We start from the raw sequence: 25,544 nt of genomic DNA on the forward strand, positions 1-25,544 counted from the left end.
GTTTTACATATTCACGGCAAGGGTAGTATTCTGTGGCATTTAGATCGTTAGGGGTGATTTAATCAAAGGTTTTAAAATAATAAGGAAACAGAGAAGGTTAGCAGAGACATCCTACTAATGTTTGAGAAACTTCGAACTAAAGGGCACGTTGAAAATTAAAGTGCGATCAAGTGAAAGTATGAAGCAATTATGCATTTAAAGAACATTAAAAAATTGGAATTTGCTTTCACTAATGACAATTCATATATTAATTATTAACTTTAAATCTGAGACTTATATAATTTTGCTAAACAAAATTATTAAGGGATAATGAACAAAGATTAATATGTGCGTTGGCCATTACTTCAATAAATTGTGATGACTCAAGCTTGAAGAGTCTCAATGGTCTTCTCTCTTATCTATGTTTCTGCACTTCCTTTCTACATATCTGATTACATTGGTTAACTGCTTGCACTTTAACTGTGATTTTTGCCAGTAATAACCAGTCATCAAATGGCAGAGCTAGTGATTTGGTGACATGTAAAGTCTATATTTCTGCTTGCCTGCACTTTGAACAGGAGTCAGAATTTGCCATGCCAGTTTGACAGTGTTTCTACTTCAAAGGAGGTGTTTCTACTTCAAAGATCATTCAGAAAAATGTTGGCTTATGAGCATGTCAGTAAAATAAATGTATTTGTTGCAAAAACACCTCCATCCTCCAATTGTTAGTCTGAAGAAGTAATCTTTTTTCAAACAGGATGACAACAGCAAATTGCATTTAATTACTACCTTTATTATTGTAAACATTACAGAGAAGAAATGAATGACTGGCATGGTCTGGAATGCAGGGTTGGAGAAATTGTACCACATTAAATTATTTGCTATAGTTATTGAGGAATTCTTCAACTTTTTGCACAGTTACTGCAAATGCCATAATCACAGCTGAAAAGTCACAGCAATTACCAGCACTTTTGATTGAACGTTAGACCGAAGTGTTGGGCCCATTTTCAAACAGTATGACAATGTTACAAGTTATGTATTAATGTGTCTCACTCATACAGGGATGGGGCTCCTTACTGTGAGGCTGATTACCATTCTCAGTTTGGCATCAAATGTGAGCGCTGCACGAAATTCATTACTGGGAGAGTACTGGAGGTAAGAATTTATACAGTCCTTTTTAACCTTTCTTCACCCATCTCCTTTTCCTTCTCAACTTTTCATGTTTTTCCTTCCTCCCGTTACACATGCTTGAGTATACCCTACTATTGGGCCCAATTTTGCTGGTTTTCAGGTGTACAATGTATGAATGGGAGGTATTGAGCTGTTATCTTACCTCTGCAAATTGTGTTCTCCATTCTTTAGTGGACATAATGCTCATGGAAACATATGCCTCTCAAATACTGTGACAAATGGAAATAAAATTTAATTATTTGTAATATTGAATGTTGATCACCCTCTTAATAAATTAAAGCCTACAGGCATTCAACTTCACACTCTACTTGCTTCGTTCATGGGGGTGACTTCTCATTGTATCTGGCCCCTTTCACCTCAAATGCACTATTTGCTTCTCTTTGCCTTTAATCACTTTAAATGATTAGACCAGATCTCCTATTAGTATAAATTCTGCCAGGAAGTTCACACTCAAAGTGTTGAGTTTAACTTCAAATATCAATTATTTCAGTCTAGGATGATCCTTGTCACCTTTCTTTGCATTTTCTTAAGAGCTGCAGTGTCCTTCCTAAAGTGGTTGGTGATCTCACTCCATTTACTTGGCCTCCTGAGTTATTCTGGAGCGTGTCCTTTAATGTAGAGAGCACTCTGATTTCTTTCCACACATCTGCTGAGCATTTGCAGCATTTTTGTTTTTGATTTCCAGCATCTGCATTCTTTCGGTTTTTATTTAACATAGCCACAGAGTCTGGACATCCAGTCAGACAAAGCATCACTGGGAAGAGCTTTTGCTGGATGCATGTGGGAGGATAAGGCTACCAGACACAAACAGAAAAAGAGATGAGGAAACCTTGAATTATCCCAGGCCTCAGTTTAGCAATGACCCAAGGATTCAATTAGGTTTATTTAACCCTCTAACTTTTCCTAGGTAATTACTCATCTTAGCTGAGTGAGAACCCTTTGACATTGCTGACTGTGATAGATAGTTTTAGAGATTTCATGACACAGGGGAATTGCCAACTGGAAGTTTCAATTTCCTAGGCAATTCCAATAGTTTGCTGCTTCAGCAGTTCTGTGTTCTCCCAGGGAGCAACTCTAGTTGCTGCAGTTATTCTAGTCTTCAGAATATCAGTTTTGGTTTGTCATCTAGATTTTGCTTGTGGCTCTTACACAGTGATCTTGCTGGTAAGACAGAGAACTACATAAAAAAGAGCAATGCCTGAAGTCCTTTTCGCTAATGTAGTTGCCAGACTGACCCGTGATGTTACTATAGAAGACAGACAGGTTTACATAGTTTCAAATATTGCCCATGGAAGCAAATAATAATTAAGACAAGAAAATAAAAGAGAGCCATTAGAGAGTTCTGAAGCAATGGTGACAGCAAATTGTTCCTCTCAGCTTCACCTATATTCAATTTGCCTCGTGCCTTCTCATCTTCTGAAGCTGTTGTCTCCTTACTGTGGCATGGGTAAATGATGATAGTCCAGTACATGCTCAGTCTTCATACAAGAAACTAGGTAGTATTATCAACAAGATATGGGAACTTCCAAAGAGACCTCAATTCAGCACTCAACCAATTTCCATTTGCACACATTTCTGTTTGGAACTATTGAATACCAATTGAAAATTGAAATTATAAGCTTCTTTTCTCGAGTGCCAAGACTGGTTGGACAGATTTCTGGATGTCATCACATGATATATATTTAGATTAGATTACAGTGTGGAAACAGGCCCTTCGGCCCAACAAGTCCACACCGACCCGCCGAAGCGCAACCCACCCATAAATTTACCCCTTACCTAACACTACGGGCAATTTAGTATGGCCAATTCACCTGACCCTGCACATCTTTGGACTGTGGGAGGAAACCGGAGCACCCGGAGGAAACCCACGCAGACACGGGGAGAACGTGCAAACTCCACACAGTCAGTCGCCTGAGGCGGGAATTGAACCCGGGTCTCTGGCGCTGTGAGGCAGCAGTGCTAACCACTGTGCCACCGTGCCGTCTCCTGTTTCAATCACACCATCCTCCTGATATTTGTTTACCATGCAATGTTTTGAAAAAAATCATTTATGCTATATGACTATCGCTGGCTAGGTCAGCACTTATTCTCCATCCATGAATTCTTGAATTGAATCACGAATGAGGTTCCAAAGTGTCTCAATCCCCTTTGACAAAAAAGAAAATTCTTCTTATCTCTGTATTAAATGGGTAATCCCTTCTTTTGAAATAAAAATTCCCTAGTTGTAAATTCTCCCACAAGAATAAATATCTTTTCCGTCCAGTCAAGACCCTTGAGGACCCGGTATGTTTTAATTGAGTTACCTTTAACTCTTCTAACCTCTAATGGATAAAAGTGCAATTTGTCTAGCATTTTCTTGGAAGACAACCCACACACTTCAGCTAATAGTCCAATACACCAGCTCAGAACTGCTGCCAGTACATTTATATTCTTAAATAAGGAGACCAATATTGTACACAGTGCTCCAGATGTGGTCTCACTAATACCTTGAACAATTGAAAGACAACCTCCCTACTTTTGAATTGAGTTTAGTATAATTCTTAATTACTTGCTTTACCTTCATTCTAACCTTTTTACAATTCATGCACTTAGGCATCTATATCACTCTGCATCTTAGTTTTCTGCAACTACTTCTTGCAATAATGAAAGGTTTCGTATTTTACAAAATTATACTCCATTTGCTAGATCTTTGCCATTCACGTACTTAGTTATATCTCATTCTAACTTCCTTATGTCATTTATGCAACTTACTTTTCTTCTGATCTTTGTGTCTGGCTGCTCCAATTCAGTTTCTACTCAAGGGTAAGCTGCAGGAGATTGGTAGTGAGGGATTTGGTGATGGCTTTGCCATTGAATGGTTACATTCTGACTTATTGGAGATGGTCATTGTTAGGCACTTGTGTGGCGCAATTACTGCTTGCCACTAAACAGCCTGGATGTTGTCCAGGTATTGTTTCATATGAACATTAACTGCTTTAATATCTAACTGGACAATAGTACTGAGCATGGTGCAATCATCAGCCAGTGTTCCCACATCTGACATTGTGATGAAAGGAAGGTCATAGATGAAGCAAAGAACATGGCCAAGCCGAGGACACTATCCTGAGGAATTCCCACAGTCAAGGCTGAGAGGATTAACAAACATTTTGTCTCCCTCCAGGGTGACATCTTTAGTGCTGTGTAACCTCTAGATGAAGCTTTATCCGGAGGCTACACAGCACTGAAGGTGCCACCCAGAAGAGAGATGAAACATGGCAAAAAAATCAACCAGCTTGGTGAACTGACCAACAATTCCAACCACAATCTGAGCTACAGATCTTCACAAAAACCGTAAAAGGATTAATCTCCAGCAATAACAACCATCTTCCTTTGGGCCAGGTATGACTTCAGCAGAGAGTTTTCTCTCTGATTCCCATTGGCTACATTCAATTTTGCTTGGTCTTCTCTGACATGATGTCAAGGAGAAGGTGAAGGGTGAGAGGTTTAGAGTATTTGAGGAAAAGTCTTTTTACCCGGAGGATGGTAGGAATCTGCAATGCACTGCCTGGCAGGGTAGTAGAGACAGGAAACTTCACAACCTTTAAAAAGTATATGAATGACCACTTAGAAAGTCATAGCATTCAAGGCTGAGAGTCATGTGCTGGAAATTAGGAGTATTGTCGATAGGTCACACAGACTTTATGGGGCAAAGGGCCTCTTCTGTGCTTTCAGACTCTCTGACAGTCATTTTCACCTCACCTCTGGAGTTCAGTTCTTTTGTCCATGTTTGGATCAAGGCTTTAATAAGGTCAGCAGTATATTTGCCCTGTCAAAACCCAAAAGAGCTTCATGGAGCAGGTTATTACCAGTTGATACCATTATTGATAATGTCATCCATTGCAGATGCTGTCCTCACTTTCTCCTAGTTGATTATAACCTTACTGCGAATCCTTGCAGCATCTGCTGTCACTTCCTCCTCATTAATTATAACCTTACTAAGAAGCTTGTTCCAAGGATGACCGCTATGAAGATTTCTCCTTCTCCCTCTACAAGAATCTCAGTGAGCCTCTCTCTCTCAGCAGCCCCCAGGTCGTATTAACTCTGATCATCAAGAGTAGACTGGCAAACTGTAATTGCTTGTCTTGCTTTTGTTCATATTGCCTGATAATGCCAGTGTTGTAGTTGTCTGGGAAAGCTTTTCTGGGTCAGGGTACATAGGTCTTGAGTACGATTGCTAGAATGCTGTGAAGCAGTATAACCTTTGCAGTATCTAGTACCTTCACCAATTTCTGGATATCACATGGAGTGAATCATATTATCTGTAGACTGGCATCTGTGACCTTAAGAGCTGGGGACTTCAAGAGGAGGCTAAGATGTTTTATTCATTTTCACTGAAGATGGATGTGAATGCATCAGACTTGTCTTTTTGAGATCTTTATGGAGCTATCTCTTCCTGTTAATTGTTTCATTAACTACCACCATTCACAGTTGGATGTAGCAGGCCTGCAGAACATGGATTTGATTCGTTGGTTGTGGGATTGCTATGTGTTGTCCATTACATTTTGCTTCTGGTCTCCATATTCACCACATGTTATAGAGTCATAGAGATATACTGCATGGAAACAGACCCTTTGGTCCAACTCGTCATGTCAACCAGATATCCTAGATTAATCTAGTCTCATTTGCCAACATTTGGCCTATATCCCTCTAAACCCTTCCTATTCATATACCCATCTGGAAGCCTTTTAAATGTAGTAATTGTACCAGCCTCCACCACTTCCTCTCCCATACACGGTCCACCTTCTGCGTGAAGGAGTTGCTCCTTAGGTTCCTTTTAAATCTTTTCCCCCTCACCGTAAACCCATGCTCTCTAGTTTTAAACTGCGCACCCTGGGGAAAAGACTTTATTTATTTACCCTATCCACACCCCTCATGATTTAATAAACCTTTATAAGGTCACCCCTCATCCTCCGACACTTCAGGGAAAATAACTGTGGCAGCAATAGAAAAAGTGTAAACGTGTGACAATACATTTGACATTTTAAACAACGAAGCAATCGAGACACATAGACACACTGTCAGAAGTCAGAAATCAGCTTGAAAAGGTTCTTACAATCTGACTAATAAGCAAAGCAAACCTCTCAAAGTGCAGTCAGTGACAGTCTGTTAACTGAAGTGTTCTCTGACAGTTAACAAATACATTTCCTCAAGGATGAACCATGTCTGCCTTCTATCAGAATTGATATATTGAGAAACTCTGGATGGTATAAACTGTTTAATCAAATCAGCTGAGAGATTTCAAAGAATGTCTCTGCCCAATCTGCAGATTTACATTAGAATAGTCTTGTGCTGTAGAGTATAGATTTCAGATTTGTTTGATGTTTCAGGATCATGAATCATTGAGTGTGCTATAGGAGGGATTACATTAATTTTACACGAGGACTAGCAACTTCCAGAGTGTCGAGTGTTGGGATGGACTTCCCCCAATTTAAGAAACGGTAATCAATCAGAAGACTCACAGAAACCGGTTACTGAAATTCCATTTGGGGAAAAAAAAATCTTGCTGCTAGTATTTTCTGAATATTTATGTTTGACAGTTGAAGCAATCTGATTGACTTTAATGTTTTGAATTGATGCTGTTCTACCTAATTTTCTTATTAAAGGCAGGAGAAAAACATTACCATCCAGACTGTGCACGATGTGCCAGGTGCGAAGAGATGTTTGCAGAAGGCGAAGAAATGTATCTACAAGGTACATATGTTCCTGAAAGATCATAATGGGCTATTATTTCCTCTGCTTAGGTCATAATCAGACTGCCCAAGGCAACCTCAAGCCCTTGGTACCTGCTGCAATGAGAAATATCTGACATAGATGTTGCTTTGTGAGATCATATGGAATTCCAAAGAAGTGGGATTGTGTTATGGTCAGGGTTCTGACTGCATGTAGCCAGATGCAGAACTGAACAAACGCTGTTTATGTTAATATAATTGAAAACGATTCAAAGAAAGAAAGTGGAATATAAAGAAATGCATCAAAAGTTATTATTCAATTAAGTAATAAAAATGAAAAGTGTAGTTTTAGTCTGCTGTATTTGAGAATTCAAGCTACTTCTTTGTGCACCATTGCTACAATTGGACAGGTGCCTTCGGAGATCCAAAGATTTTGAGAGGATAGAAAATTGTGGCCCACAATTTTGCGTGAAGCTACAAGAAGCATTTACCTCTATATAATGTCTCTATCTACTTAAAGACCAGTAGTTAAAACAAGCCAAAGAGACACACTAATTCTCTTACTAATAAATTCGCAGGGCCTTTGCAGGCAACTATGAGGATTGTTTCCACAATTCTTAAGTTCTTTAATATTTTTGACTGGGATCTTCACTCCCTAAATTAGATGCTTTGCTCCATTTTGAAAACTAGTGAATTGATGTTCAATTATACACCCGTATAGTTCTTAATCCATTTTAGATAAAACTTCTTAGACTTTTGCTCCTTTGGAATTATCATTGTCAACAGCCATTTTCCACATTTGGGATAAATTAGCATATTCATTTATTGCTTTTTGGTTCTGTTATCTATCTTGTTTGTTTCTAATGATCAGCCTAACATCATATAATTGTCCCAAAATATTATCAAAAACTTGCATTTGTATTAGACTTCTAAAGAAATATTTGAATGCCTAAGAAGGAGGTAAAAGTATATGTTGATAGCAACAATGAAGGAAATGAAAGGGGAATATTATGGGAGGGTCAAAGCCTGGGAGTTTGATTCTACGAAGGTGATGGAATCTGCAATTTCATGCAACATTTGATTATGTTGCCTAGAGGGATACAACATCTGAACCACAAATACGAGCACTGGAAATAGGATTCTGCTCATTAATCATCAACAGGACAACAGAACGTACCGAATTGAAATTATTCTTAAATCCTTGTTCTTCCAAAATGCTGACTACATTCTTTACAATCCACTTGATACTTATCCGTTTAGGCAGTTGGTGTCCCCACATTGACTTGCTAGATTTACAGATTTTCCTGCATTTGTGACTTATTCCAGGCAGTGGAATTCTGCAGAGAATTAAAACCCTCTGTCATATTGGGAGGCAGCAGGGCAGTAGATTCCACTGCTATGCCAACCACTGCCACATTGAATAGATAGAACATGCAAAATTTACAGATATGTCTGATAATTCATTAACATCCTTTTGTGACAAGACTACTACAGTCAGGAGCTGCAATGTCATGTCTCTTCTTAGCTGTATCAAGGCTGCCAATCTGCATTCTCTGGTTTCCTGGTGTAAAGGGCATCACTCAACTTATGGTCATCACCCCACCCACAGCTGAAGATGGAGAGACCCAGAAAAAAAAGCACCACAGTTTAGCAATGCCGCCCTACACATTCTTCTGAAGAATGTCCAAGAGAGAAAGAAATTTCCCTTCTTTCCTGGGGGATGGCAACATGAGGACATCATGATTGATGAAGGCAGCCTGGACAAAGCTGGTTGAGGTGTCCCCAGCCTTTCGACAGGTCAAAGAAATCTGACTAGTGTGCTGCAAAAGGAAGACTAATCTACATTGTACAGGGTAGGTACCACCTATACTCGGTCCTTCTTGCTCCTTTTATTGCAAGTTAAACTCAGAAGGATAACACTACCGAGGACTATCACACACAAAATTAGATGAAAAACATCTCCATTAGATACCCCATGTACAATCAATATCTGTCACATCTTTGAGCTAGAGCTACCTGCATCACAGTGCCACTACTGCTCATACATCAGCCAAGGATCACACGTAAAACAGAAAAGGAGCATCAACACTCAGCTCAATGACCTTTCATCACCACTAGGAGAAAGTGCACATCTGGTGACTTTTACCAAAGGCTTGCATGGAATCAGACACAAAACAGCTCTCAGGTGTCTCGGGCATGCACCTCATATAAAATTTTGCATCATCTTTAGCTCTTTGACAGACTTTCAGTCAGAACATTTTAACTTTAAAATATCTCCATGTAACACGCAAGAATAATCACAGCTTTGGGCTATGACATCTCCCTCTCTCTTTATTCACCATCAATCATATAGGACATTTGTACTCCTGCTAATGCCTCCGAATGCATTTCTCCTGGAGGAGAAGAACATGCATGTGTGTGTAGTCGATAGACAGAGGGAAGATTTGCTTCGTAAGCCTCCTGACCTTCTTTGAGGAACAGGCAACAAGGATGGCAGGGCAGCAAGATGAATGTGCCTGTTCTGAAAAGGTAATTGGATGCCTACAGCACCTAATGAGAAACCCTGCAAGCAGCTATTCCAGCTGCACGTTAAGCAGCAAAGTCAAAATAAAACCTTGGACAAAGGTGGCAGCTCAACTTAGAAATTAGATTAGATTACTTACAGTGTGGAAACAGGCCCTTCGGCCCAACAAGTCCACNGACCTGCACATCTTTGGACTGTGGGAGGAAACCGGAGCACCCGGAGGAAACCCACGCAGACACGGGGAAAACGTGCAAACTCCACACAGTCAGTTGCCTGAAGCGGGAATTGAACCCGGGTCTCAGGCGCTGTGAGGCAGCAGTGCTAACCACTGTGCCACCGTGCTGCCCACAAATCTTTCTTTTTCTATGCAGCCTTCAAAATCCCAGTCCCAGACGAGGACTAAAAGAAGAAGAGCTCCAGCCCACAGGTCTATCTACCTTACTGCACATCCCTGAGGATGAGAGTCATGACCCCCCCCAGAGGATGCATGAGCAAGGCCTTCCCTCCCCACCCTCCCCCAACACAGAGATGTTCACCTCATGGTTAATCTATCTAGAATAGGCTAGGGTCATGTTCTGGTGAACACAGCACTTGCACAGACTCTGAGCTACAGGAAGATGAAACTACTGAGGTCTCACACTCTGATGATTGCTGGAGAGCATTCTCCCCATGAATCCAAAACAGGTGATCAGTCTCTGGACTTGGTAATTAATGAGTTGATGGAGAGGTAAGTAAGAGGAATGTCTCTGGGGGTCAGAGATCATTTACAGACTGAAACAAAGGGCAAAGCAATCTGCCCAAGTTCGGTCTGATATTGTGGATGCAGCATGCATGTCTGCCTGTGTGAATCAGGTGGTAGCTGCCTCAGGATGAGCAAAATAGTCAGTATCTACCGGATGTATGTGAGGGTTATCACTTCATTGCTCAAGCCATGGCTGCATTCATTCATCAGCTGCGCAGCCTTGATCTCCCACCAGGTGCCCCATCTGGGACAAGGACTGACCATCACTGAGTGCTAGTCTGTCATCTCCGGACTCTCCAGAGATGGACATTCACTCCACTTCCCCTTTTCAAGGTACGCAAACATACCGTTGGGTCGAGCTGAGAAGGTTGCCGGGAAACCCTCAGCAAGTTGAAGATCTCTAGGCCCAGTCAAACAGAAGGAACTGCCAAAGCCACCCGAGACAAGGTGCCAAAGTAGTCAGCAGGCTTCCTCAAGCTCTGTTGCAGTTGCTAAGTTGAAACAAAGATGTAACGGTAGGAGAAGAAAGCTAACAGAAGTCATTTTGGACATGTAGTTGTGAATCTTTCGTATACATTTCACTTGAAACAAATGTAGCATATTTTATGACAATCCTGTCATCTCTTTCAACATGTTAAGACTTCCCTTATAAACTACCTTGAGAAATGTTGCTCAAACTAGAACATCTCTTGCATATCATATGCAGCTATGCAAAGAGCACTGAGGCTCTTATTCACTGCTATCCTCTGGGAGGAGCATAACCTCCACAAAACAGAAAAATATATATGTGTCTCCCTCTACATCCCCATGATAGATGAATGCCCTTTGCAAAAAAAAGTTGAATCAATTAAATCCAACCCTTTGTAAGCCCGCATAACGCTATACTGAAGCTATTGCTAGAAAACTGAGCAGGCGATTATTCACACGATGGGAGCAAGATCTTTTTCTTAAAATGACTAACAAAATAACTCAATGATTTCAAGTCATGAATCAAGTGGACCCTGTTGGTCAAAACACTACTGCTGCAGGATCACAAAGGTTGTGAGCTCTGGATTATTACCTGACCCATGTGCAAATCCGAAAATAGATAAGATCGGGAAAGTAAACATGTGGCTAAAAGAATTGTGTGGGCAAGAGGGGTTCCATTTCACGGGGCATTGCTATCAGTATTGGAACAGGAGGGAACTGTACAGTCAAGACAAGCTGCACCTCCAAGGGCAGCACAGTGACTCAGTGGTTAGCACTGCTGCCTCACTGCACCAGAGACACAGGTTCACTTGGGTGACTATCTGTGGAGTTTACACATTCTTCCTGTGCTTGTATGCGTTTGTGCAGGGTCCTCCAGTTTCCCCCTCCACAGTCCAAAGACATGCAAGATAGGTGGATTGCCCCTGGGAATCAATCCATACTTTCCAGGGATGTGTAGGCTCAATAGATTAGCCATGTCAGTGCGAGGTTACTGGAATAGGGTGAGAGCAGGGTCTGGGTTAGATGCTGTTTGGAGAGTCGATGCAGAATCAGTGGGCCAAATGGCCTCTTTCCACATTGTAGGGATTCTGTGATTCCACCTGAACCAGTCTGGGAACAGGATCTAATGGAAAGGCAAAATAGGGTGGTTGCAATGACTAGTTAAAGATGAGGTGGGGGGTTTGGGGTCAGGAGAGGTTATTCAAATTTCCTGAAAAAGTTATAGGGCAGAGCACATGGAAAGGGTCAAAAAGCTAACTTAAAGCGCAACAGATAAGAGGCACCCATGACAACAGGGGCCCAGTCAACAGCGGATTGATGATGTTATACTTAAATGCGCGTATATATGAAATAAAATAAATGAGTTTGTAGCGCAGATTGAAATTGGCGGGAACTAAATAGAGTCAGAGAGTCATACAGCACGGAAACTGATCCTTCAGTCCATCTTGTCCATGCTGATCAGATATCCTAAATTAATCTATTTCCTTTGCCAGCATTTGGTCCATATCCCTCTAAACTATTCCTATTCATCTACAAATCCAGTTGCTCTTTAAATGTTGTACTAGCCTCTACCTCTTACTGTGGCAGCTCATTCCATACATGTACTGCCATCTGCGTGAAAATATTGCATCTTAGATCCTTTTAAAATCTTTCCCCCTCACCTTAAACCTATGTCCTCTGGTTTAGGACTCTCTTTCTGTCAGAAAAAGAACTTGGTTATTCACCCTTTCCATGCTACCCGTGATTTTAAAACTTTGCAAGGTCACACTTCAGCCTCCGAAGCTCCAGACAAAATAGCCCTTGTCTATTCAGCTTCTCCCTTTGACTCAAACACGCCAGTCCCGGCAACATCCTTGTTAATCTTTTCTGCACCCTTTCAAGTGTAACAACATCTTTACAATAGCAGGGAGACCAGAATTGAATGCAGTATTCCAAAAGTGGCCTAATCAATGTTCTGTTCAGCCACAGCATGACCTCCCAACTCCTTTCACTCAATGCACTGATGCCTTCTTCACTACCCTGTCTCCACCTTCAAGGAACTATGAACCTGCACCCTGAACATTCCCCTGGACCCTACCATAAAGTTTATTAGTCCTGCTTTATCAAAATGCAACACCTCACATTTATCTAAATTCCATCCATCATTCATCGGCCCATTGACCCATCTGATTAAGATCCCATTGTAGTCTGAGATAACTTTCTTCACTATCCACTCCAGCACCAATTTTGGTGTCATCTGCAAACCTACTAACCAAGGATACCAACTATCTAAGGATATTTATCCTATCAACAGGACAGACAGATGGGCAGAGGCTCAAGGTGACATAGTTACATAGAACATAGAACAGTACAGCACAGAACAGGCCCTTTAGCCCACGATGTTGTGCCAACCACTGATCCTCATGTATGCACCCTCAAATTTCTGTGACCACATGTATGTCGAGGAGTCTCTTAAATGTCCCCAATGACCCTGCCTCCACAACTGCTGCTGGCAACGCATTCCATGCTCTCTCAACTCTGTGTAAAGAACCCGCCGCCAACATTCCCTCTATACTTTCCTCCAACCAGCTTAAAACTATGACCCCTTGTGTTAGTCATTTCTGCCTTGGGAAATAGTCTCTGGCTATTGACTCTATCTATGCCTCTCACTACCTTGTATACCTCAATTAGGTCCCCTCTTCTCCTCCTTTTCTCCAATGAAAAAAGTCCGAGCTCAGTCAACCTCTCCTCATAAGATAAGCCCTCCAGTCCAGGCAGCATCCTGGTAAACCTCCTCTGAACCCGCTCCAAAGCATCCACATCTTTCTTATAATAGGGCAACCAGAACTGGACGCAGTATTCCACGTGCGGTCTAACCAAAGTTTTATAGAGCTGCAACAAGATCTCACGACTCTTAAACTCAATACCCCTGTTAATGAAAGCCAAAACACCATATGCTTTCTTAACAACCCTGTCCACTTGGGTGGCCATTTTAAGGGATCTATGTACCTGCACACCAAGATCCCTCTGTTCCTCCACACTACCAAGAATCCTATCCTTAATCCTGTACTCAGCTTTAAAATTCAACCTTCCAAAATGCATCACCTCGCATTTATCCAGGTTGAACTCCATCTGCCACCTCTCAGCACATCTCTGCATCCTGTCAATGTCCCGCTGCAGCCTACAACAGCCCTCTATACTGTTCATAAGAAATGAAATTACGTTTATAGTAAGAAGCATTATAGGATCATAAAGAGTTTGTGTGGGTAGAATTCAGGAATCGCAAAGAATAGAAAAGACCCTGATGAGAGTAATGTAGAAGCCTCCTAGCAGTAGTCAGGCTATGGAACAGAAAGTAATCAGGAGATGGAAAAGGATGTAAGAGAGGCACTATTACAATTACCATGGGGGATGCCAATATGCAGGTGGATTGGGAAATTACAATAAGTAAAGTTAACTTCTAAGACGTGAGGGTGGAGCTGGTTAAAGTTGATTCTAAGGAGAGCCTAGCAGGAGTTTTTGGGGGTAATTCAGGAGGGACAGCAGAAATTTATCCCAAGAAAGAAATAACAGACCAAAAGGAGGCAACCATGGCTGACAAGGGAAGTCAGGGACAGCATAAAAGAAGAAGCATATAATGTGGTGAAGATTAGTGGGAAGCCTATAAACTCAGCAGAGGAACTAAAAAAGCAGTAAGTGGGGAGAAGACAAAATATAAGTGTAAACTAGCTGATAATATAAAAGAAGATTGCAAGAGTTTTTTTGTTAGACATATAACAGGTAAGAGAGAGGCAGGGATGGACATTGGACTGCTGGAAAATGATGCTGAAGAAGTAGTAATGGGGGAACAAAGGAATAACAAGGAACAGGTACTTTGCATCAATCCTCATGTCTTCAGACAGTAGCATACCAGAATTTCAACAGATGGCAAATGTGAATGTAATATCATTCACTAAGGAGAAGGTGCTGGGGAAGCTGAAAGATCTGAAGGTAGATAAATTATAAAGACTGGCTGGGTTACACCCCAAGTTGCTGAAGGAGATAGCTGAGGAGGTTGTGGAGACATTGCTGGTGATCTTTCAGGAATTCTTGGAGTCAAGGAGGGTTCCAGAAAACGGCTAATGTAATGCCCCGGTATAAGAAGGAAGGGAGGCAGAAGATGGGAAATTGTGGTTGGTTTGCCCGACCTTAGTCATTGCTAAGATTTTAGACTATGTTTTTAAGAATGAGATTGCAGAGTACTTGAAAGTACATGGTAAAATAGGTCTGAGTCAACACAGCTTGGGAAACTCATGCTGACAAATCTGTTATAATTCTTTGAGGAGGTAGTGAGCAAGTTGGATGAAGGTGAGCCAGTGGACATGATCTATTTAGATTTCCAGAAGGCTTTTGACAAGGTGCTGCACAGAAAGCTGCTGCATAAGAGCCCATAGTTTTAGGGGCAAGGTATTGATATGGTTAGAGGATTGGCTGACTGGCAGAAGGCAAAATGTGGGGATAAAGCAGTCTTTTTCAGGATGGCAGTCAGTGATTCGTAGAGTTCCCCAGGAGTCAGTGTTGGGACCAAAACTATTCACATTATATAGTAATGATCTGGCCAAAGGAACTGAGGGCATTGTTGTTAATTTTGGAAATGACAAGGAAAGGTGGAGGAATAGGTAGTTTTGAGGAAGTAGTTGGAAAGACTTGGACAGGCTAGGAGAGTGGGCAAAAAATGGCAGATGGAATACAATGTGGGAAAGTGTGAGGTTTTACATATTGATTGGATAAATATGCTAATTTGTAAATGGGGCAGGTCTTCTAAAATCTGAAAAACAAAGAGACCCAATTCAGGATTTTCTTAAGATTAACATGCAGGTTCAGTTGGCAGTGAGGCAAGTAAATGCTTTAGAGTGACTTCCTACCCACAGTTAATGGTCAGTTATCTATTCCACCCTACAGCTTTTACTCATTCAAATAATCAGAATCAATCTCAGGTCTGTTGGACAATTGCAAAGGCTGAGGTCCCTGCACTTCAGCTCTCCCTTTATCTGTCTCATTCACAATCACATGCTGTCACACCTTCCTTACCCTGAGCACTAACCAAATTCAATGACTTTATCCTAGGGGGTGTGACCACTGCTATAAAATATCCAGGTAACCTTGCCCTCCCTTGTTTGTTGCAGTGTCTGTAGTTCAGCTCCCACCTCGTAATCTATGAGCTGAAACCTCTCAATTTGTAAACATTTAGTATCCACAAAATTCCAGATATTGCACCTATGACCGTCTCTGTCCTGCCATCTTCAATCAACTTTCTAAATAATAAGATAAACAATTTATTCAGTTCTTTGCTTCCTATAATGTATAATATATATAAACGTTATCACTTATTCCCTGTACTCTTTAAAACTTTAGGGATAGAATAGATTTAATACCTAACCAGATGCTCACAAAACAGCTAGCTTCTTCCCTGTAATAGAGGAAGAACCAAATCCAAACTGTCAGCACTCAGCCTCTGTAACATTCATTGGTTTGCTCTTCTAACTGATGCTGACTGCCTGTGGGACCTGCTTTCACTTTATTAATACTTCTTTCTCTTCTCATTCATTTCAATTTTAATAAAGTTAACACAGCAGCATGTTTAGGTTGGGCAAACATCTGGCATTGAAGTACTGATCTGTGAAGAAATATCAGGACTGAGATTTCTGTTTTCCCTTTGAGATCCTAACACAGTCAATCTGCACTTTGGTCTTTTTCAGGCTGCTCATGTCTTGTGCGAAAGCTTGCCTTACAGTCACCTATGTGGTGAAGTGCATCCTTAATTATCAGTGGTGGTTTTTCTCTTCCTGATGCTACCATGTGTGGGATGATTGTGGCTTTGGAATTCATTTTGCTTTACATGTATGCTGCAGTTTGCACCTTGACGTTTGGTGGTCTTCATTCTCCCATGCAATATAGTCTTACAACCTTGGAATCTAAATCCTGCATCACAGTTCCATTCCCAAATCCTTAACGTTCAAATAAGCAGACCTGTTAATGCACCTGCATGGCTGAATGATGAATAACCTCAAGACCATAAATCACTGCTTGTGATTCTTTGGTGCTGTTTGTGTCAAAGGTTAATGAATAATGGGATGGGGTTGAAGAGCTGGTGCTAGGAACTGAAGTAACTTAATCACCTTTATTCTGCATTGATAATGTCTCTTTATTGTAGAACTCTTAACTGAATGCTCTTGCAATGGTATTTTTCAGGTTGTTTTGGTTGTCTCAGTAGGGTCTATTTACACTCTGCAGGACCACATACAAGTACATCTGGAGCCCTTCTCATTTGCACTGTGCATTCTCTGAGTCTCCTTCTTGTGACACACAACTTAGAGGGAGATGTTGGGGTTTTAAACTTTTACATCGTCTGTTTCACCATCTATCCTCACCTTTAGAATACATATTTCACCCTATAACTGTAGATGGACTTTTCCTCTTCTGTAACACCACTTTGTCCTCCTTCAGCCTCTCCTATTACGCTAGACCCCTTTCAGTATTTCCATTGATATTCCTGTTCTTCCCCAAGACCTCGCTCCCATCCAATTCTTCTTGTCAAGCCTCAATCTTACACCATCCTCTTATTCAACTGAGCTGCTCATTCTCCAACCTCAGCCTTAATTCCACGACCCTGTCACCTTTACCTTTTCACTGGGACTCTCCCCTGGCATTCCAGGTTTCTCCTTCCCTTCCCCTTGGGTCCTACCAGTGTCCCTGACAGCAGTGCCCTTTAACTTCCACTCCCTACAATTCCTGTTTAGCCTCCTTTTGAGCTTTCACTGCTTACACTGTAAGTGTTTAACTACTTTGAGCAAGACTCCACATGACTGAAACGTCTCATGAGCTGATCAGTGAGGCTGTGGCCCTTACACTGTAAACATTTAAGATCAATAAGCAAGATCAATAGGTGGTTTAACCCGAGGGTCGCCACTCTTCAGGCATGGGGAGAGGTTGAGAAGAAGAGTGCTTCATGGTAACCTCAGCCAGTCCGGGAATTGAACCCACACTGTTGGCAATACATTGCATCGCAAGCCAGCCTCCCAGCCAACTGAGCTAACCAACAAATATCACTGCATATTTTTAAAATTTTTCCCAAGAGTTTCTTCATTCCTTCCATTTCAATGGAAATGCTACATTTCCGTATGCTTGTAACCTAACCACTCCGTGGCTCAACACTTCGGCTCCCCCTCCCACTCCACCAACGACATGCAGCTCCTTGGACGACTCCATCGCCAGACCATGGTAACATGACGGCTGGAGAAAGAGCGCCTCATCTTCTGTCTAGGAACCCTCCACCACAAGGGATGAACTCAGATTTCTCCAGTTTCCTCATTTCCCCTCCCCCCACCTTGTCTCAGTCCCAACCCTCGAACTCAGCACCACCTTCCTAACCGGCAATCTTCTTCTTGACCGAAACGTCGATTCTCCTGTTCCTTGGATGCTGCCTGACCTGCGCTTTTCCAGCAACACATTTTCAGCTCTGATCTCCAGCATCTGCAGTCCTCACTTTCTCCTCCAGCATTTCTTACCAATTTTTCCAGGGTGTTCTCTGTGCCTCTCACCCAGTCCTGCTCAAAGCTCAGGGATGAATCGAGTATCTTAATCTGTATCTGTGCTTTACTACAAGGAACACTGAGAGCGTGGAATTAACAGCTCCAACAGTCTTTACTCCAATGAGGATGTGAGAGAAATTACACTGTAATAGGACAGCTAAGCCCACTCCTCCATCAACTGCCCTTCCCCTCAAGCTGTCAATACTCCCCTCCACAATTACTTTGTTGCAATTATTCCTTGTCAGTTGTTTTGCTCTGGTTTCAGTTGGATGCTGCTGACCATTTTAAAGGCAAATAAATGTTTGCAAATGATATGGTCTGACCGCTGCATGATTTTATTTCTGGGTCACTAATTTCAATAGAGCGCTGTTAGACATCAAGTGATGACACAATGAGCACTTTCATTTGTGCATTATCAATGGATGAGTGTAAATGCTGAGCATAGAATTATGTCAAGAATTTCTAGCAGGGTAGGTCTCTTTTTCTCTTGAAACAAAGAGGCTGGGAGATGAGGTCGTTAACTTGATAAAAATTTTGTCAGAGTAGATGAAGAAAGACTGTTTTCACTTTTGGGAATGAGCATAACTGGGGCTGCCAGTATAAGGTGGTCATCAAGAAATCAAACAGAGAATTTGGAAGAAACATTTTCATCCAAAGAGTGGTAAGAATGTAGAATTCACAACCACAGGGAAAGTCTGTGAATAGTATAGATACATTTAAAAGTACACTAGATAAGTATATCAGAGAAAGGGGATAGAAGCTTGTGCTGGTAACATTAGTGTTAATGGCTCACTGGGTATCATGCCTTGCTATACCTGGAATTGTCACAAAAGTTAGAGTTTAAAATTCCCATTTTACCTAATTTTTGGACACAGGTTGACAGAAGCATGGACAAGGTTCTGTACTTAACAAGAATTACTTTTTTTTTACAAGTAATTAAACTCTAGCTGTAAGTAATCTCTTATAAACCATTAGCATGTGCCACTACAAATTAAACTCTAATCCACTTTTAATTTCCTACTTACACATACAAACAGACAGGAAGAAATAAATTGTGGGTAAAGGAAAACTGGGAGATAAGTCAGAAGTTCCTATTCATGAGTTGCTGATTTTAAAATAGTTCTTTCTCATTTCAGCCCACAATTTTGCAAATAACAAAAATAAAAATAAACTTTCTTTACAATGGGAAAACAAGTAAAAATGCCTGAATAAACTAATTGTGGTGAATGTGGTGTATATTCTAAGTCATTGTAAAGGTCATGTAGTCAGAGTTTGTGGAAGGAATGCGAAATGTCAAGTGAGACTTTGATATTGTAGCACACATCACACGGTACAAGATACCACGTAGGTGCTGGCAAGTGACTTTGTTTCTGGTACAAGGAGAACGGTTCATGTTCCACCAAAAGACAAAGCTTGATTATTTTGTCATAAGTATCTGTGTGCTTCCCTCATAGTCAGCTATTTACCTCTTTGTTCTTATGTAAAGACTTTGCTGACAGAATGAGATCATTAAACTTTCAACAAAGTGAGAGATAGTTGGGATGTTAGAGACTATACTCGGTTACAACCATCTGTTCTCTGTACTCAGACAATGGTGTTCCTCTATGCTCTAACTTAGGACTCTGTTAGGTCTTCTATACCAGCTTCTTTTTCCCCTATGTTGCATAAGCCAATTTGCTATTCATTACAATATACCGATCATCGCTTTAAGTACATGCAGTTCTGCAAATAAGCCAGTTAATCCAGTGCTCTGCTTTCTTCCTCGAATTTTCACTCCAGTTTGCTCAATACTAATCTCTCCACATGGCCATTTCTGGTTTATCTATGCATTAAATGAAAAAACAGTGATGTCGCTGGCAAGCTTGGCATATACTTTTCATTTCTACTTGCCTGAGATAGATGGTGAGACATGTGGTGCTGGAAAAACACAGCAGGCCAGGCAGCATCCAAGGAGCAGGAGAATCGACGTTTCGGGCATAAGCCCTTCTTATGCCCAAAACGTTGATTCTCCTGCTGCTCGGATGCTGTCTGGCCTGTTGTATTTTTCCAGCACCACATTTTTCAACTCTGGTCTGCAGCATCTGCAGTCCTCACTTTCTCCTAGATGGTGAGACACCTTCTTTAACTACTGGCTGCTGTTTGGTGCAATCTATCTTGCTAATTTAATGGAATTTCGGGCAAAGTCAACTTTCTCAAATTTTGGCAGCAGTAACTCCCATGTTGGCTCTCTTATACCCTGTACATCAAAGAGCCAAGAGTTTAGGTTTAAGACCATGAGGATTACATTTGGGAGCACCCATTTTTGCTTGCAGCCCATCCATCATACACCTCTCCTATACTTCACACACTGACAGTGGGGATGTGGTGGGGAGAGGTTGTTCTTCCTACTGTTGAACCTCTGTTCAGCTATGTATTTTTAAGAATGACTTGACATTTTTGGCAAAATGATACATTTAGCTCCACTGTTTAGGGCTCCAAGAGCCCAAATTTTGAGGCTGTTTTGCAGAATTATCCCTGACATAGATTTCCTATAGCTCAAAATATATTTCTGATAAAGTAATATTTTACTTCTATATTGGGGTACTTTTTACATATTTCTGTTCTTCACTAAATGCCAACTGGCGTGGTCAGTGTTCTAAAAAAAGACACTTTTGCTTGTGTATTGTAATCCTCCCATTTGGAGTTATTCATTCATTTTAGCTCATACCTATTACAATAGCAAACAGAATTCCTAGTTGCATATATTTCCTAAACATATACATAATGTTAATTTGCTGTAATAACACTATTGATGATTCTCCCAGGTTAGTTGCATTGAGGCCTTTGTTGAACAGAAGTAAAGCTATAAAATAAGTAGAATTAAAGTGTGAATTTAAATATAACTAACAAAACTATTCACTTTATTTAGAGAAAGTGGATAATTACTAATATTTTTTCATCGCTATGACTTTATTGTTTGTTTCTAATTTGATTCAGGTACTTTAATCTGGCATCCAGTCTGTAAACAGGCTGCCAGGGCAGAAGAAAAGCAGAAGGTAAGGACAAAGAAACGTTGTAAAATCTGTTATTAACTTTTTAAAAAGTATCAATATTCATCATTCCCTACTATTTCTGTTCAAGCCTAAAACTTTATTGCTGTTTATTAGTTCTGCCAGAATTTTTTTAGAACATAGAACAGAGAATAGTACAGCACAGTACAGGCCCTTCATCTCTCGATGTTGTGCTGATCTTTTGTCTTAATCTAAGATCAAACTAACCTACATACTCTTCATTTTACTATCATCCATATACCTATCCAAGAGTTGTTTAAATATCCCCAATGTGTGTGACTCTACTACCACCACTGGCAGTGTATTCCACTCCACACACCCTCCACTCTCTGTGGACAGAACCTACCTCTGACATCTCCCCTAAACCTTCCTCCAATCACCTTAAAATTATGCCCCCTCATGATAACCATTTTCTACCCTGGGAAAATTCTCTGGCTATCCTCTCTATCTGTGCCTCTCATCATCTTGTACACCTCGATCAAGTCACCTCTCATCCTTCTTCGCTGCAATGAGAAAAGCCCTAGCTCCCTCAACCTTTCATCATAAGGCATGCCTTCCAGTCTCGGCAGCATCTTGGTAAATCTCTTCTGCACCCCCTCTAAAGCTTCCACATCCCCTCTATAATGAAGCAACCAGAACTGAACACAATATTTCAATGTGGTCTAACCAAGGTTCTATAGAGCTGCAGAATAACCTCATGGCTTTTAAACTCATTTCACCTGCTCATGAAAGCCAACCCTATCAACTTGGGTGGCAACTTTGAGGGATCTATGGACATGGATCCCACGATCCCTCTGTTCCCTTACATTGCCAAGACTCCTGCCTTTAACCCTGTAATCTGCAATAAAATTTGACCTTTCAAACTGAATCACTTGACACTTTTCCAGGTTGAACTCAATCTGCCCAGCTCTGCATCCTGTCAATGTCCCATTGCAACCTACAGCAGACCTCCACACTATCCACCACTCTGCTAACCTCTGTGTCATTGGCAAGCTTACTAACCCACGCTTCCACTTCCTCATCCAGGTCATTTACAAAAATCACAAATAATCGAGGGGGGATCCCTGCAGAACCCCCTGGTCACCAAGCTCCAGGCTGAATGCTTTCCATCTCCTACCACCGTCTGTCTTCTCTGGGCCAGCCAATTCTGTGTCCAAACAGCCAAATTCCCCTGTATCCCATGCCTCCTTACTTTATGAATGAGCCTACCAAGGGGAACCTTACCAAGCACCTTCTCAAAATCCATATACAACACATCCACTGCTCTGCTATCATCAATGTGGTTTCTCACATCCTCAAAGAATTCAATAAGGCTTGTGAGGCATGACTTCACAAAGCCATGCTGACCATCTCTAATCAAACTATGCTTTTCCCAATCATCAAAAATCCTGTCTCTCAGAATCCTCTCCAATAATTTGCCCACCACCAAGGTAAGATTGACTAGTCTCCAATTCCCAGGGTTATCCCTATTCCCTTTTTTGAACAAGGGAATAACATTTTGCCACCCTCCAATTATCTGGTACTACTTCATTGGACAATGAAGATGCAAAGATCATCGCCAAACGTGCAGCAATCTCTTCCCTCGCTTCCCGTAGTAACCTTGGATATCCGTCATGTTTTTTTAAATTTCCAGCACATCCTCCTCCTTAACATCAACCTGTTGAGCACGTCTGCCTGTTTGATGCTTTCCTCACAAATGACAGGATCCCTCTCACTAGTGAATACTGAAGCAAAGTATTCATTAATGACCCCACCCCCCACCACCTCTGTCTCCAGGCAGAAGTTAGTCTCCAGGCAGAAGTTACCATTACTATTCCTGATTGGCCCTAACCTCACTCTGGCCATCCTCTTGTTTCTCGCATAAGTGTAGAACACCTTGGAGTTTCCCTTAATCCTATCTGCCAAGGCTTTTTCATGCCCTCTTACAAGGTAAGCTACCTTGCAAGTTTGATCCCTGCTTCCTCAAACTTAACTAAGCTTCCTTCTTCCTCTTGAATAGATGTTCCACATCCCTTGTCATCCAAGGATCCTTCACCCTACCATCCCTTCCTTGCCTCAGTGGATCAAACCTATCCAGTACTTGAAGCAAGTACTCCCTAAACAACCTCCCCATTTCTGTTTTGCATGTCCCTGAGAACTTCTGTTCCTAATTTATGCTCTACAGTTCCTGCCTAATAGCATTGTAATTTCCCTCTCCCCCAATTAAATACTTCCCCATATCGTCTGCTCTCATCCCTCTCAATGACTGTAATAAACTTCAGGGAGTTGTGATCACTATCAACGAAATGCTCTCTCACCGAGAGGTTGATACCTTACCTGGTTCATTGCCAAGGACCAAAATCAAATGGCCTCCCCTCTAGTCAGCCTATCTACATATTGAGTCAGGAATCCTTCCTGGACACACCTGATGAAACTATATGCACAAAGGAGGTTCCACTCAATATTAGGGAAGTTGAAGTCACCTGTCACAACAGCCCTGTTACATCTGCACCTTTCCTAAATCTGCCTCCCAATCTGCCCCTCTGTTGCTGTTGGGGGGTGTAGAAAACTCTCAATAAGGTGACTGCTCCTTTCCTGTTTCTGACTTTCACCCATATTTTTATTGATGATTTTAATGTTTTGCAATGTCATTGATGATTTATCTTCTAAGAGCATAAGACATAGGAGTGGAAGTAAGGTCATTTGGCCATTGAGTCCACTCCGCCATTTAATCATGGCTGATGGGTTTTTCAACTCTACTTTCCCGCACTCTCCCCACAGCCCTTAATTCCTTGCGAGATCAAGAATTTATCAATCTCTGCCTTGAAGACATTTAATGTCCTGGCCTCCACTGCGCTCTGTGGCAATGAATTCCAAAGGCCCACCACTCTCTGGCTGAAGAAATGACTCCTCATTTCTGTTCTAAATTGACCCCCTTTAATTCTAAGACTGTGTCCACGAGTCCTAGTTTCCCCACCTAACAGAAACAAATTCTCAACCCTTTCTAAACCATGCATTATCTTGAAAGTTTCTATTAGATCTCCCCTCAACCTTCTAAACTCTAATGAATACTATCCCAGGATCCTCAGCCATTCATCGGATGTTAGGCTTACCTTTCCAGGGATCATCTGTGTGAATCTCTGCTGGACATGCTCCAATGCCAATATGACCTTCCTAAGGTGTGAATGCCAAAATTGGACACATTATTCTAAATGGGTTGTAACTAGAGATTTAATAAGTCTCAGAAGCACATCGCTGCTTTTGTATTCCAACCCTCTTGGGATAAATGACAATGTTACATTTGCTTTCTTAATCACGGACTCAACTTGCAAATCAACCTTAGAGAATCCTGGACTAGCACTCCCAGATCCCTTTGGTACTTTGGCTTTATGAATTTTCACCATTTAGGAAATAGTCCATGCCTATATTCTTTTTTCCAAAATGCAAGACCTCGCATTTGCTCACATTGAATTTCTTCAGCCATCTCCTGGACCACTCTCCTAAACTGTCTAAATCTTTCTGCAGCCTCCCCACCTCCTCAGTACTACCTGCCTGTCCACCTAACTTCGTATCATTGGCGAACTTCGCCAGAATGCCTCCAATCCCTTCATTCAGATCGTTAATATATAATGTGAATAGCTGTGGCCCCAACACTGAACCCTGTGGGACACCACTTATAAACATTTGCCAATCCGAAAAAGAACCTTGCACTGAACTCTCTGCCTTCTGTCAGACAGCCAATCCTCAAACCATGCCAATACTTCACCTTGAATACCATGGCCCTCACCTTACTCAGCAGCCTCCCGTGAGAGACCTTATCAGAGGCCTTTTGGAAGTCTAGATAGATAACATACACTGGGTTTCCCTGGTCTAACCTACTTGTTACCTCTTCAAAGAATTTGAACAGGTTTGTCAGGCACGACCTCCCCTTACTAAGTCCATGCTGACTTGTTCTAATCTGACCCTGCACTTTCAAGAATTTAGAAATCTCATCCTTAAAGTATTTTACCTACAACTGAGGTTAGGCTAATCGGCCTATAATTTTTTATCTTTTGTCTTGATCCTTTCTTGAACAAGGGGTTCACAACAGCAATTTTTCAATCATCTGTGACTTGCCCTGGCTCCAGTGATTTTTGAAAGATCACAACCACCGCCTCCGCTATTTCCTCAGCCACCTCTCTCAGAACTCTAGGATGTAGCCCATCGGAGCCAGGAGGTTTATCAATTTTTAGACCTTTCAGCTTTTCTAGCATTTTCTCTTTTGTAATCGCTACCATACTCAACTCTGCCCCCGACTCTCCTTAATTGTTTGGATATTACTCATGTCTTCCACTGTGAAGACTGACACAAAGT

General features: G+C 41.5%; 1 protein-coding gene across 5 annotated transcripts in view; it reads left to right on the forward strand.

Annotated features, from left to right (window-relative positions):
- Positions 1-25,544, forward strand: part of ablim2 (actin binding LIM protein family, member 2) — a 408,138-nt gene that overhangs the window by 203,447 nt on the left and 179,147 nt on the right. For all 5 annotated transcript variants that reach the window (XM_043698339.1, XM_043698331.1, XM_043698357.1 and 2 more), the window contains exons 6-8: positions 1,041-1,134; positions 6,813-6,900; positions 21,139-21,197. In XM_043698339.1, the coding sequence (XP_043554274.1) occupies positions 1,041-1,134; positions 6,813-6,900; positions 21,139-21,197 (241 nt within the window). The remainder of the gene's footprint in view (positions 1-1,040; positions 1,135-6,812; positions 6,901-21,138; positions 21,198-25,544) is intronic.

This window comes from Chiloscyllium plagiosum, chromosome 1 (assembly GCF_004010195.1).
Source record: "Chiloscyllium plagiosum isolate BGI_BamShark_2017 chromosome 1, ASM401019v2, whole genome shotgun sequence".
NCBI classification, from domain to species: Eukaryota; Metazoa; Chordata; class Chondrichthyes; order Orectolobiformes; family Hemiscylliidae; genus Chiloscyllium; species Chiloscyllium plagiosum.